General features: G+C 43.7%; 1 protein-coding gene across 1 annotated transcript; it reads left to right on the forward strand.

The window, feature by feature from the left end:
* Nucleotides 1-2,376: 2,376 nt before the first annotated feature.
* On the forward strand, nucleotides 2,377-8,381 carry CBLN2 (cerebellin 2 precursor; the record flags this gene model as incomplete). Its single annotated transcript, XM_030964236.1, has 3 exons — nucleotides 2,377-2,712; nucleotides 4,880-4,999; nucleotides 5,309-8,381. Coding segments are annotated over 3 exons (654 nt in total), but the record flags the coding sequence as incomplete, so codon positions are not given.
* Between the last annotated feature and the right edge of the window lie 5,528 nt (nucleotides 8,382-13,909).

A 13,909-nucleotide genomic window follows, 5' to 3' on the forward strand; every position in this document is an offset into this window, starting at 1 on the left:
GCGGCCACCCAGCTCCTCAGCCGAGCGTTCTGCCCTTTGGGAATTTCCCTCCTCCCTCCCCTGCCGGGGTGCGACCCTCCCTGTTCCCTCTGTCCCTCCCTGTTCCCTCTGTCCCTCCCTGCTCCCTCTGTCCCTCCCTGCTCCCTCCGTCTCTCGCAGCCCCGCGGCTCGGCTCACCTCGCTCCGCCGCCAGGTGGCGCCTCTCGACCGCGCTTGGAGCAGAGCCGCGGGTGGGACCAGGAGCGGGATCGGGAGAGGGTCCGGGAGAGGGTCCGGGGGAGGGATCGGGAGCCGGGGCCGGAGAGTGCCCGGGAGCAGGGCCCGTAGCCAGCCCTGGGACGGGAGCAAGCTTGGGAACGGGTTCGGTTCGGGAGCGGGTCGGGGAGCAAGTCCCAGAGTCCTGAAGCGGGTCAGGGAGCGAGTCCCGGTTCGGGAGCAGGTCGGGGAACGGGCCGGGAATCAGGACGCCCCGGGGAAGAAATACATTAGTAAAGGGGGAGCCGCCGCTGAACTTTGGGCGCCGAGGTGTGCGGGTACGAGCGTGGGAATGGGGCTTTGCGGTGTGCGGGGCGCAGCCTTACGGCCCGAAGTGCCCCGAACAACGTGTCTTTTTCAGTGATTATTGTTGTCAGAATCAAAGTCTGTGAATTCCAAATAGCTCCCCGTGAGTGATGCCGTGTGGTTCGGTTGGTGAGCGCTACCGTGTCAGTGGCATGTTGGAGCGGGGGCGTCTTAGCACCACGGGTTCAAGTAGAAATAATGGCGGGGCAGAGGGGGGGCCAGGCGGCACGGCTCTTCCCTGCCTCCGGTGACACGGGGAAGGCCGTCCCAGTGGGAACATCGCGGCTTGTCGCCGCTGCTCGCGATGTGTCGGGGTGCGGCTCCAAGGCGCAGAGGCGCCTGGCCGGGGCAAGGACTGGGGTGAAGCATCGCCGGCGGTGCTGTGGCAGCGCTCCGCTCTGGTCCCGGTGTCTGAATCCCTGACGGGCGCCTGTGCTTGTGTGTGTGTGTGCGTGTGTGCGGGGAAGAGGGGAGGAGGGAGGAAGAGGGGTGGTGGTGGTAGCGGCTGGCGGGAGGGGGATGATTATTGGCAATGGGCGGGAGAGAAAGAGGCGACTCCTGTTTCCTTTTCTTTCTGCCAGCGCAATCTCGGTTCATTTTCTCTAAGCTATACAAGTTCACGGACGAGCTATCTAGCCAACGCACCTCTCCCGTCATGGACCTCCCAGGTAAAAAAGCCCTTCTCCTCCCCGTCGGCTGTTCTTTTCGCAAAATATCATTTTAAATGATAGCAAGAGTAAGGTGCGGGGTTAGGACAGCCGTAGAGATGCCTCTGGGGAAGTGTAGGGGCGATCTCCCAGGAGCGAGATCACCGGGTGTTCTGGTGAACGGGAAAAACTGAGATGCAACTTCAGAGGGAGAAGCCGGGTGAGGCTTTGACTCCTGCGATATGTGTGCATGCCGGGGTGGGAACCGGGGGATATCTGAGCCGGCTGCCTCCTTCTCGCGAGTTTAGGGAGTCGTCGGGGTCGGCAGCAGTGATGCTAGCTTGGTTTGGGGCGCAGAAGGTTGGGAAGTACAAATCGGTGCCCGAGCGCGGCAGCCCCCAGGCGGGGAGAAGGGCGGCGGCGGCTTCCAGAGCCCGGCCGAGGCCGGAGCGCGGGGTTCGGGGCGCCCCGGCCGCCAGCGAACTCTACAGATTGAGGGGCGGGCAGCTCCATCGAGGGGAGAGAGGGCACGTTACTTATAACAAGAGTAAAATCTCCTTCCGTGGTGTCTGTGGCGTTAGGAGACGGATACAAACCAGGCTCGCAGATGTAGTTAATAGTGGGGCTGTGGGAAGAACTGGAGCCGGGTTTTGGAGACCCAACTGGTTGTGGGGCAGGAAAGCGACTGCCCGAGGCACCCGCAGGATGCTCCGCCGGGGGTTAGGGGATGCAGCGCTGCCCCCTCCTCCCCCCTCAGAGTACGGCAGGCTGCTGGGGAACCCGAGAAAGAGGGAAGACCGGGCAGCCAGGTGTCTCCCAGACCTGTTGTACGCGCTGGGGCGCCGGGGGCGGGGAGGGGCAGCCCTCCGGGCGGCGCGGCGCCGGCTCCCCGCCTGCCCGCTGCCGTGCTTCACCGCCGCCTTTCCCCTTGGCAGGCTGCTGCGTGCCGCCCGCCCTCTGAGAAGGCTCCTTCGCCCCGCGCAGAGGAGGAGGCGGAGGAGGAGGAGAAGGGGAGGAAGGCACGGCCGCAGCCGCCGCTGCCCAGCCGCCGTCCCGCTAAGCGCTGGCCGCAGGGCGCCTCGGCGGCAGCAGGCGCGCAGCCCCGTCCGCCTCCCCGCGCCCGCCCGCCCGCCCGCATGGCGGCGGCCATCCGCAGCGGCGGCGGCGGCCGTCCGGCGCCGGGCATGGGGCGGCGGCGGCGGGGGCGCTGCCGGAGCCGGCGGGCGGCTGCTCCTGCTGCCTGGCGGCGGCGCTGCCGCTGCTGCTGCTGCTGCTGCCCGCCGGGTGCCCGGTGCGGGCGCAGAACGACACGGAGCCCATCGTCCTGGAGGGGAAGTGCCTGGTGGTCTGCGACTCCAGCCCCTCGGCCGACGGCGCCATCACCTCCTCCCTGGGGATCTCGGTGCGCTCGGGCAGCGCCAAGGTGGCCTTCTCGGCCACCCGCAGCACCAACCACGAGCCCTCCGAGATGAGCAACCGCACCATGACCATCTACTTCGACCAGGTCAGGCTCTGCCTGCTTCGCCTTCGCTACCCCTTGTCCCCGCGTCCTGCGCGGGCATCCCCCGCCCCTGCCTCCCCCTGGCTGCACGCGTGTTCTCCTCCTGGTTCCCGTTCCATCTCTTAATCCCGACCCACCCGCTCAATAGGAACTTCACGTCTCAACGGCCCAGAAAGAATTTGGAAAGTTCTTTTAGGTAGCTGCGGGGCTTTGCAAGGGTGGTACCGGGGGTGAACACGCTGCCTTCTTGTCCGGTCACAATCGCTAGTACGGAAAGAGATTTAAGGTGAAAAGTCTGTGTCTCGGACGCGTGCGGGGGCGCCTTGCAGCCAAGGATTGCCTCGGCCAGCCAGGAACGACGCGGGGGAAGCGTGAGCATCCCTCCTTCGGTGCAAATTCAGAGATGTACCGATGAGGAGTCGCCGGATCTGCCTGTTCGGAGCGCATTTAGCAATGTCACAGCATCTCTCAGAGGGAGGGAGGGATGAGGAAGAAGAGGGTGTTTCCCGCGTTATCAGACGAGGCAAACGGTGTCTCCGGCGGGCTATATCGGAATGGTGCTATCCCGCACGGCATGCGCCGGGCAGAGCAGCGAACAGCCTGCTCTGCTTGTTCTGCCCCTGCCTCGTCGCGCCGCTCCTCTCCCGGAGACCAAACCCCGTCCATTCACTTTATTTTTGCGGTGAAATTTCCTTTTTTCCTACCACTTCTGGCTCCTGAAGTAGTATTGCAGAGTCAGCCAAAATTAGCATAACAGACTGTTTTCTCTGGTCTTGTTTGTTTGTTGGTTTTTTGGGGTTTTTTGTTTGTTTGTTTGTTTTTGTTTTTCTTACCTGTCCTGTCTGGTTGTCATTTATCTGTCTACCTGTCCTTCCTAATGAGTTTGCACAGCCATTCGTCTCATACGAGATCTCATAAAATTAGATCAGTAGAAAAAAACCCCAAAACAACAAAAAAATCAACCCCCCAACTTGCTAAATATATAGTATTTGTTCGATGCTTTACCCGGCAATGTGCAGATCCTAGGAGTTTGAAGGCGTTTTCTCGATGGTCCCACAATTAGGTTTTTTTAAATAATTTTTTTGTTCCTTTTGTGGGAGGAACTGTAGACGTTGGCTGTTTGGGAGGAAAGGCTTGGGATTTGGGAGGTGAGGGACGATGGGGTTTTTTTTCCTTTTTTTTTTTTTCTGCTTTGCATTTTTTCATTAAAGCAGAGTTTTAGCCCGCAAACGGAGTATGGCGGGCGTGCCCCGGGGGTGGGCACGGCGGAGCAGCCGGCTCGGGCACACCCGCTCGCCACCGACCCGCAGGTTCTTCTCCTGCCCGTGCCCTTTGAGCCAAACCCTGCTCCTGTCACAGGAGTCTGGACAAGGCGCCAGAGGATGAGCCGAGGCCAGGTCCCTGTCGCATCGGCGGGATCGGCAGGGTGCGGCCGCCGCATCCGAACGAGGTTTTGCACATCTGCCGGAGTGCTCGACTCTGCCTCTTTTTTTTTTTTTGTTTGTTTGTTTTGTTTTGTTTCAAGAAAACCATTGAAATATATGAAAAATTAAGATTATTGCCGGGGAGGAGGAGCAGGCCCACCGCAGCCTCCTGAGGAGCGTGTGGGCCAAGCGGCACAGCCCTCCAGAGGGACCGAGAGACTTGAGCTGGCAGATGTTGCTGTTGCTGAGCATCATTTTTCCTCCTTTGCCCCTCTCTGTAGAGCAGTTTTAGTTCTATACCCTATTAAACTCGAGGCCAGCTCTGATTTCAGTAGTGTTATCTAAAAAACATACATTTCCATTATGAGCTAATGACTTTTGGTATTTTTTCCTACCTTTTCCCCCCCTCCCTCCTTCCCTCCATTTCACACTCCTCCCCCTCCTCCTTCTGCCACCTTTGCTTTATTGGCAGCTCAGTGTGGACATTTGCACTTCATCTAACAGGCTTTGAAGATCATTTTTGTGTAACTAAATTGCTTTATTAACTCTGATGCCTTTTAAATGCCTCTGTAGCTTGATTCCATTCCCCTGCCATGCACTTTTAATTGTGCTGCAAATGCCATTTTGACTATGCTTTATGTTGGTCATTGAGCTCATGTCAAATTTTTACTGGTGCTTCTCTAAGGTGGAGTCTGATTTCTCTCTTTCTCCTTTTCTTTGTTCTATTTTGTTTGTTTGCATTCCAGGTATTAGTTAATATTGGCAACCATTTTGATCTTACTTCCAGTATATTTGTAGCACCAAGAAAAGGGATATATAGTTTCAGTTTCCACGTGGTCAAGGTCTATAACAGACAAACCATCCAGGTGGGTTCTAATCGAAAGAAGATGTTGTCCTTCCTTTCATTTCATTTTCTTTTCTTTTTTTTTTTTCTTCAAATGCTCATTTCAAGACTCATATTAAAAAAAAAAGAATAAAACCCAGAAGTTGAAGAATGAGGTTGTGGGTTATTTTTAAAGGGGTCTGTATACATGACAGAAATCATGCATTGCCTATTTCCTTAGCTTAATTCAACCTAGATTCTGACCTGTACAAAAGTTTAGTGATGTGCACAGGGCAAAAAAATCATTGAGAGTATTGAGAAAACTCAGATTCTGTCTCTTTGCACTTTTTAGGTAAGTTTAATGCAAAACAACTACCCAGTGATTTCAGCTTTTGCAGGGGATCAGGACGTCACCAGAGAAGCAGCCAGCAATGGGGTCTTGCTCCTCATGGAAAGAGAAGACAAAGTGCATCTCAAACTGGAAAGGGGTAACCTCATGGGAGGGTGGAAATATTCAACCTTTTCCGGCTTCTTAGTCTTTCCACTATAAAAGAAGGCCAAATAGGAGACAGATCCATGAGCCGGAGCAAGGATTCAATTGCTAATGACACCCTGAACTTGGCAGCACATGACAATATTTTCAGTCACCCCGTCAGACTGTCACAGTAGAAGAATGATAGCCTTCTAAACTCCAACATTTGCTTTGAATATTGACAATTCCTTGGAACCTGCGCCTCTAATTAGTTTTAGACAACAGTGATCTTTAGGAGAAATGAAATTATCGACCTGAGCAATTTGTACCTGTGATTGTAAAGTCAATTTTGGATTTTATTGTTGGGATCATTGACTTTCTTATTCTTTTTATTTTTTCCTCTCTTTCATTTTTTCCTCTTTTTCTTTCTCTTGTTGTTGTCCCAATGAAACAAATAACTCGGACCACAGAATCGCTTTGTCAAAGGCTCACTCTAGAGCCAGAAGAATGGAGTGTTCAGCCCAATGAGGTGTCCTTCCATGCTTTATTTCTTTGTGTTGTATAGCCTTAAGGAAAAAAAAAAAAAAAAAAAAAAAAAAAAAAAAAAAAAAAAAAAAAGAATGGCTTCAGTCTCAGTCCTGTATTTTTTCTGGGGGAGGGGGATTCTGGACATTACTGTGTCAAGAAGTGCTTTATCCAGTGAAGCAAAATTTGCACGATTGGAACCTTATTTGTGTTGTTCGTGTTTTTCATCAACTTTTTATTTTTCCTGATCTTTGTTTGTGTGTGCTAAAAATGTAAGCTAGATTGATCAATAAGACAAAACAAAGCACATATATACCCTGTAGCTCTAAGTAAAGCTAACCAGTGAACAATTTCTGTCTGCACTTTCCAGCTGATCTTTATAGACCTATTTAGAGAGAGAGAAAGAGAGAGAAAGAGTGAGAGAGCTACATGATCCTTCAATTACAATCTGGAAACCGGTAAAGGAACTGACATTTCTGAATTGTCCTTGACATTTCTAGAAGCAACAGTGGAGGCTTTGAATATCCTCTCAGACCATACCCTAAAATATATACTTTCTTTGCATTACCATATTTTGGGTGTTTTTATCTGATATTTATTTGATATATTTGTCCACTAATGCTTGAGTACACATTGTGGGAGCACAGAGAGATGGCAGAGCAAATTTTTCCTTTTCCAAATTAAATAAAACCATCTCTACTTGAACTGTCCATGGCAAGTATTGGAGGAGTAGACACAAGCATCTTTGACAGCCTTAGGGAGAGGAGCCTCAGAGGGAGAGGGGCCTCAGAGGATCAACAAATGCTCCAGAAGTTGGCACAGGTGCCATGCATATATTCACTGCATCTGCTCTTCCCAACACAAATGGTCTCAAAGTTCCCGGGGTGGACTGGCATCGATATTGAACGCTGAGAAAGTTATTATCCCAATGAACAAGAGGTAAAATATCAGGCCAATGTTAATTGTATCCTTTTGCCTCATTCTCAATAAACAGATCCTGTTTCTTCAGTTTTTTAAAGTTTATTTTTTTAGTTTGGTGGAGTTTGTTTCTTTTGTTTTTTTAAAGGTGGTGTATTAGACAATATGTTGAGGAAAATCTTGTTTGAGGAGATCCAGGAGGAATGTTTATTTTATAGAATTTTTAACAATATTTATTTAATTTTAAATGTGTCATTTTATTATGAATCCCCTAAGGGTGGATATGCATAAGAATTTATCTTTTGTAAAATTTACTCCTCTGCCACAACCAAATATAATGGAAAGGCATTTTCAGGAAAGTGGTGGTAACTACATTGTATTTCAAAATTATGGTGGACATGTCATTTTCATTGTAAATTTATCATTCAAGGGACAAAATTAAAGTCATATATTCTTAAAAAACCCTTATCTGTGTTGCTTATATACCTCAGATGACTAATATATAAGCTAATTTAATATTTAACATTTTTGTGCATTTTCACCTTTGATGTGGTTTGTTTGCTTTGCTGTTTCACTTTGACAGTTACTTAATGAATTGGTTTCAGGTTGTTGGTTTTTTAAATGGGTTGCATTTTCTAGTTCCTCTTTGTGCTTTGGCATGACTGCAATGTTTCTAGTTGCAAAATATCACAGGGCTAAGTTTAAGTACATGAACTAAAACCTAAGTCAGCAGCAACCTTTTTCTATTAAAATACAATAAATACAGTTTGGTAGACATTGTAAAACTACTTCTTGTGTTTACAACTTGATCATGTCACTCAAGGAAACAGAAACTGAGGTGGGTTCATACTCCAAAGTTTTTGATTTCTACTATATTTTAAATTTAAAATAAAAATACTCTGTCAAAATAATTTAAAATAAGAATTACTCAGTTTTGTTTTAAAATTCTGCCTACCATAACCACATTCAGCTTTTCCCATATTTCAGTTCATTTGGCTTGAATAAGGCAATGACATCTTGGTTCTGACTCTCTCCTAAGAAAAATGAGGCCAATGGCAATGTTTTCCTTGGAACTATCCTCGGAAGTTTCTTAAGCCATTGAAGCTGGACAATCTGAATATCTCACTTCATGTATTCAACCTCAGTAATCTTGACCCTGTTTGTGTTTTTTTATAAATATGTTTAAATGATAGCCAATCTTCTGAATTTAAAGACGGTATCTCATAAAATGCCACTTTCCCTCTTCTACTCTTTTGTCCTTCATGCTAAGCTATAGAGTTAGGACTCCTATATAAGCAGTTACAATAAATGGAAAATGTGGAGTAAATTCTTATTGTACACTAATTGCAATAATGATTTTTTTTCTTTTTGTTCTTTGCAATATTTATTATTACCTTTTCCCTTTTAATTTTGCATCTGGGTTTTAGAACATGCAATCTACTTGCTATTAGAAATGGTAGAAATCTTGATGTATTCATAAGGTGTGGATATCGTGATATATTTTATGTTGGAGGAGAAAAATGTACAACTGCAGCATTGGAGATTGCAGGAAATATGAAATCAGAACGATTAAAGGAGCCTTCCAGTACAGTAAGAGTAGGCTTATAGAAAATAATTTATATAAATAAATAGTTTGAGTAACATTCAGAGTTGGTTTAAATTTAATGTTGAGGGGCACTATGAGAGTTAGAAGTGTAAAACACGTGGTACTGAAGTAGACCAGTGGCACCACAACGACTGGTTCCTGTGGGAGCAACAGCACAAGACCCCTTCCAACAGTTTTCAAGCTTTCTCATAAGCTGCTGTGTAACAGTTGTAACATATTCCTATGAAACCACTGTCTGTTTGGCTGCTTCCCTTCCAGGGAACGATCTGTACCCGGGTGTTGTTGGTGTTCACTGTTTTAGTACTTCTTCAGCCTACTTACAGCAGGGTGGAAGCCAGGAGCTGTATTAGGAGCGATAAATTCTCATCATATATATCACTGCCTTCCTCTGAGTTTTATACCCGTAGTTTGAACACAGCCTTGCCAGAGAGCCTGTGTGCTCTCACCTCCCCCTGAGACAGTGGGTGTGATGGATGTGTGGTGTATCTCATTACTGGTCAGCATCTTGCAAGCTGGATCTGTGGGAGGAGGAGAGAGACAGGACGTGAAACTAAGGAGTTGTTTAGAAGTTACATTGTGTTTGTCAGCTGTGACTTTTTTAACTTTTAGAGAGAACATTTTGTTTTTATTGACCAAATTTGTTTCTTGGACAATCTGTCAAAGTAGAAGATAGGCTAAAAGGGCTTGTTTACTGGTGGATTTATTCAGAAATAGCTGAAAGTGGTTTCATGTCCTTCTGATGTGACATTGGTTTCAAGAATAGGCAGAGTCACAGGTAGCATTGTTTAAAAATATCTCATATGATTGTCTGCTTTGATCCAGGATAACTTTCCATTGTTAATGAACACTCAAAAAACCTTGTCATTAATATACTTCATTTTCATGTGTAATGACTTGTCATTAAGCAGCTATAAGTAACTAAAGAAATTTAATCAATTTCCCTCTTTTAATATATTGTGGAAAGGCCAAGGAATGTTTTTGAGTCATTGCATTGTTTCTAGATTTGGAACCACTTACTGTTTTGAACAATTGTTCCAGGATTGTTTATCATGAGGAGTCATGCCCAATTTTAAATCACAGTAGTAAATTATGATACCTTGTAAAAGATTCATTTTCTTAGTAGAGTGGACTCTTTTATTTGACATGATTTCACCTGTCAGAATGCTTAAAATAGAATTTTATGATTCCTGGCCACCTGTTAATTAAGTCACATTTGGAGTTTATAAATTCCTAAGAATTTTTGATATCCATCGTGAGTGTAGTTAGACACAGACTAGCTGGCTGGGCAGATGATAGACAAGCATTTAGATCAGCTGTTTATATAATCAAGTATCAGTAAAATTCAAGTGTTCCATAGTGAAATAAATACCTTGTCATTTCAGCTAAGAGGCTGATCTTTCTTATGTCACTCACTTCAGCAAAGTTCATTCCTCTCCTGAATGGACTTTACTTGAGTGCCTCTTAACATTAAATTTACACCAATTCTGAATGTTACCTAATCAATTTATTTACATAACTTACTTTGTATAAGCCTACTTTTAATGTGCTGGGAAGCTCTTTTAATTGTTTGTAAATCATAATCCCTGTTGCAATCTACAGAGGTTCTGTTCCCCCCTAACAAATAAATATATCAGGATATCTGATATTCTTATAAGTACACCAAAATGTCTACTGTTTCCTATAACACGTGAGTGGAGCTTATGAAAAACATCAGAACCATTGAGCTTGAATTGTTTGGTTTGGATTTGGTCATGATCTACCATTATGTTCATTTAAAAACCAGTGGCAGTAATCAGTGCAAACCCTTAGTTAACACAACTATTCTTGGGTGTTGAGGTATTTCAACATGAATCATACTTCTGATAATATAAGTAAAGATGTACAAATATATTTTGAATGCATGTTTTAAATCTATCCCCAAACTAGTCATGTTTATGGTCTTATCTAAAATAATCATGATCTATTTTTCTTATTTCCTATTGCCAATAAAATATAAAAGCCACTAATTGTACTTAATGTTGAGTGTCATGATGAAAATACACTTCACATACCAAAGTTTATCTAAAATCTAAAATCTCCTGTTAAGCTCATATAGCTTAACCTATTTAGTGAGTCATCTCTGCTATTCATCAGCAAAATAAAGTTGCCTAACTTGCTGGTTCCCTGCAGATCACATACAACAGATGGTATAAATAATGACATAGCAAAACATGGAGAAGCAAATAATGACTATAAATTCTGCACCAAAAAAAAAAAAAAAGCCTGCATCAACAGAAATTCAAGTCTTATTGACAAATGCTCCAAAACTCATAAAATATCAAAAAGTTAAGTTTTTAAACTAATCTTTCTGACTGATAGTATTTTCATTGTAATAATGGAGTGTTATTTTTGCCATGGGAATAAAAATACTTTAAATTGTTTTGTGAGATCAACTGTATTAAAAGACCCTTGCTCAGCATATTCATATATTCAGTGCTATAAATTCAATCAAAACCTAAGTTCATAAATTAGTAATTAGTAGTTATCATAAGGCATTGTCATTTCTGCTGATATAGTTAAATTAATTAAAACTAATTCTTTGAAATGCTTTTAGTTTTCAGTGTGTGAATATACACAAAAGTGCACACACACATATGAATATGTACACATGCATGTAAAATACATTTTTAGCTAGGAATGGATTGAGAGACCTGGGGTTTTTTCATATGCAGTTTGACCTTCCTTTCTCTGAAGCACTGCCTCAACAAATTGATTTTTATTTTATTTGTTGTCATTCTATACCTAAAGCTTGTTATCTTTGCTTACATATAAGACTACCCAGAGTAACAGTAAATAGCAGTATATATTTCAGTGTGTGAGGGCTGCCACAGTTTAGGTAATACTAGGGCAAAGTGAAGCATACAATGGTTAATAAAAGACCTAATTACCTCACATTCTGTAGAAAGCTTTTGTGATGAGTAAAACTTTATTGCTGTGTGGGAATTGCTTCAAAAAGACATACAGGGAGACAACAGCTGAAGGTTCAGTTTGTCCTATTGACTCCGGATGGGAAACTTAGTACTCATTAAAACTGAAAGCAAGCTTGCCCCTATGCTTAGTTTAGCAACAGTAATCCTCATGTGCTGACTTAATTTTGACTGTGTTAATTTACATCCAGAGAGATGCATTACACTGTCACATATGAGAACTAAGAGTACAGAGACTACAGTGGATAAAGGATAAAGGGTTCAACAACTTTTTTCACTAGAAGAAATAACTTAGCGCAGAACATATGTTGCTCTTAAAGCCTTTTGTGACAGTGAGAATATGGAAGAAATTATTTTAAAAATAATTCTTTCAAATTCTTATTTATTGTTACAGATATCAGAGTTTTCTCAGCCCTGTTTGTTATAGTATGACTGGGACTATTTTAGGATGGAGTTTAAATGGATATAGGTATAGCCACCATCTAACAGCTGGCTTCTTCCCTACCTGAAATTTTCTGTAGAACTGTGTTCTAACAAGAACTTACAACCTCTCTAGATGAAACTGTCCTTTAACCCTGACTGTCAAGTAAATCCAGTTTTATATAATTATTTCACCTGGATAAGGAAAACATCCATTATTCTGCTCCTTTGCAATGGCTCTATTGTTTTCTTATACCACATGAACTGTGCTAAAAATATCCGGTAGAGAAAAGAAGATTCCCACTACACTTACCTCCCTAGGACATGGTAATTTCTCTTCTCTTGCCCTCTGTTGCCCTTTCATGCATATTTGAAATGCTTGTGATGATGAATTTTTTGAGTATTTCTTAAAATAATGCTTTTTCCAACTGTGTGAAAGCTTGTTCATACAAAATTATGACAGCTTTAGTTGACTGCTCACATATTATTCTCCCTCTGTTATGCAGTCAGAACTTGTGAACAGGAGAACCCCATCTGACTGAGGAAAAATATAACTATGAATAAATAAATAAATAGTGGGAGATATGTATATGAATCTGTGATTTTTGGTTAGTATTTTGATCCCATTCAGTGTGTTCTCCCTGAATGACTGAGTAACCAAGTGACTTGGTACCTGTCTTTTTTAAAAAAATCCAGACATATTGGGAATCTTCCCCTTTACAGCCTGTTTGAAAATTATAGACCCTCTTGTATAGGTGTTAGGGTATTGGTTAAAAATAACAAATGAGATCTTCAAGTAGCTGTGTGATCCTTTAACACAAACACCTTGTGACAGTCTGTAGGAAAGGAAGAATTCTGCCCTTCTAAAAAAAACAGAAGAGTCGGTAATTATTCTTTGCACAAATACAAACCTCAAAAGCATCCTGGGACAAGTGCATGTACATGTTAGAACCATAGATATGAGTGACAGGCATTGTATGCAAAATACTTTCCCAGAGCTCTAACTTTCATGCAAGCAAAAAAAAACAGATAAGAAAATACATATGCAGTTTAGGTGAGATTAAAAATGCCCATGCAATTAGTGATTGGACCAAAATGTTTATTAAGGACAGTGGCTCAATGCTCAAATATTACACAGTTTATTCCACTCAAGCATGGAATGATGCATTATATAACAAATATCTAAGTTATTCTTGTGAAAAATTTACAAAATTATCTTTACAGAGCTATGAAAGTTAGAGATCAGATTGCAGTTAATACAATTCAGACCTCTGGACTATAAAAAGCGGGATAAATGTTTTATAAATATTTCTGTATATTTCCCTTACTCTCAGGCAAGAAGTATCTTACATCTTGAAAACAAAAATGGAATCCACATATACTATAAAGCATGATTCAGTTATTACTGAAAGTAAAAAGAGCCTTGCTTATTTGCCTTCATGTCCCCATCCTCCCTAAGATATTTGTCTGTTAACTGCTTTTTATGTGTGCACTAATGTTTTTCAGAGCTCCACAGGTTATGCCTGAACTAAATTCACAGATAATTTGCAGGTGTACTTTAACATGTTCAACCCATAAGGGACTGGCTTTCTTACCATAAGACTGATCACCAGATTTTCTGAAAATAAGGCTATATTGGGTCTGTCTGAGACAGAGTTCATTTCCCCATAGCTGGGCTCACAGTGCTGTGCTTTGCATAGATATCTAGAAAGGTGTTGATGACACACCAGTGTTTTGGCTGCTGCTGAGTAGCACTGGCACAGCATCAGCTCTCTCTCCAACATTCTGCCCCACCAACAGAAGGCTGGGTTTGGGCAGCATCTTGGGAGGGGACACAACCAGGACAGCTGACCCAAACCGATAAAGGGGATATTCCAAGACATATGAAATCAGCTCAGATATAAAGGAAAAAAAAAAAGGTGAAGGAATAAAGTGACATTTGTTATTTGCAACATTAGCCTTCCAGAGTAACTACTAGGCAGGCTGAAGACTTGCTTCTGGGAGGCAACTGGGCATCATTTGCTGATGGGAAGTAGAGAATAAAAT

The sequence above is a fragment of the Camarhynchus parvulus genome, chromosome 2 (genome assembly GCF_901933205.1).
Source record: "Camarhynchus parvulus chromosome 2, STF_HiC, whole genome shotgun sequence".
NCBI lineage: Eukaryota > Metazoa > Chordata > Aves > Passeriformes > Thraupidae > Camarhynchus > Camarhynchus parvulus.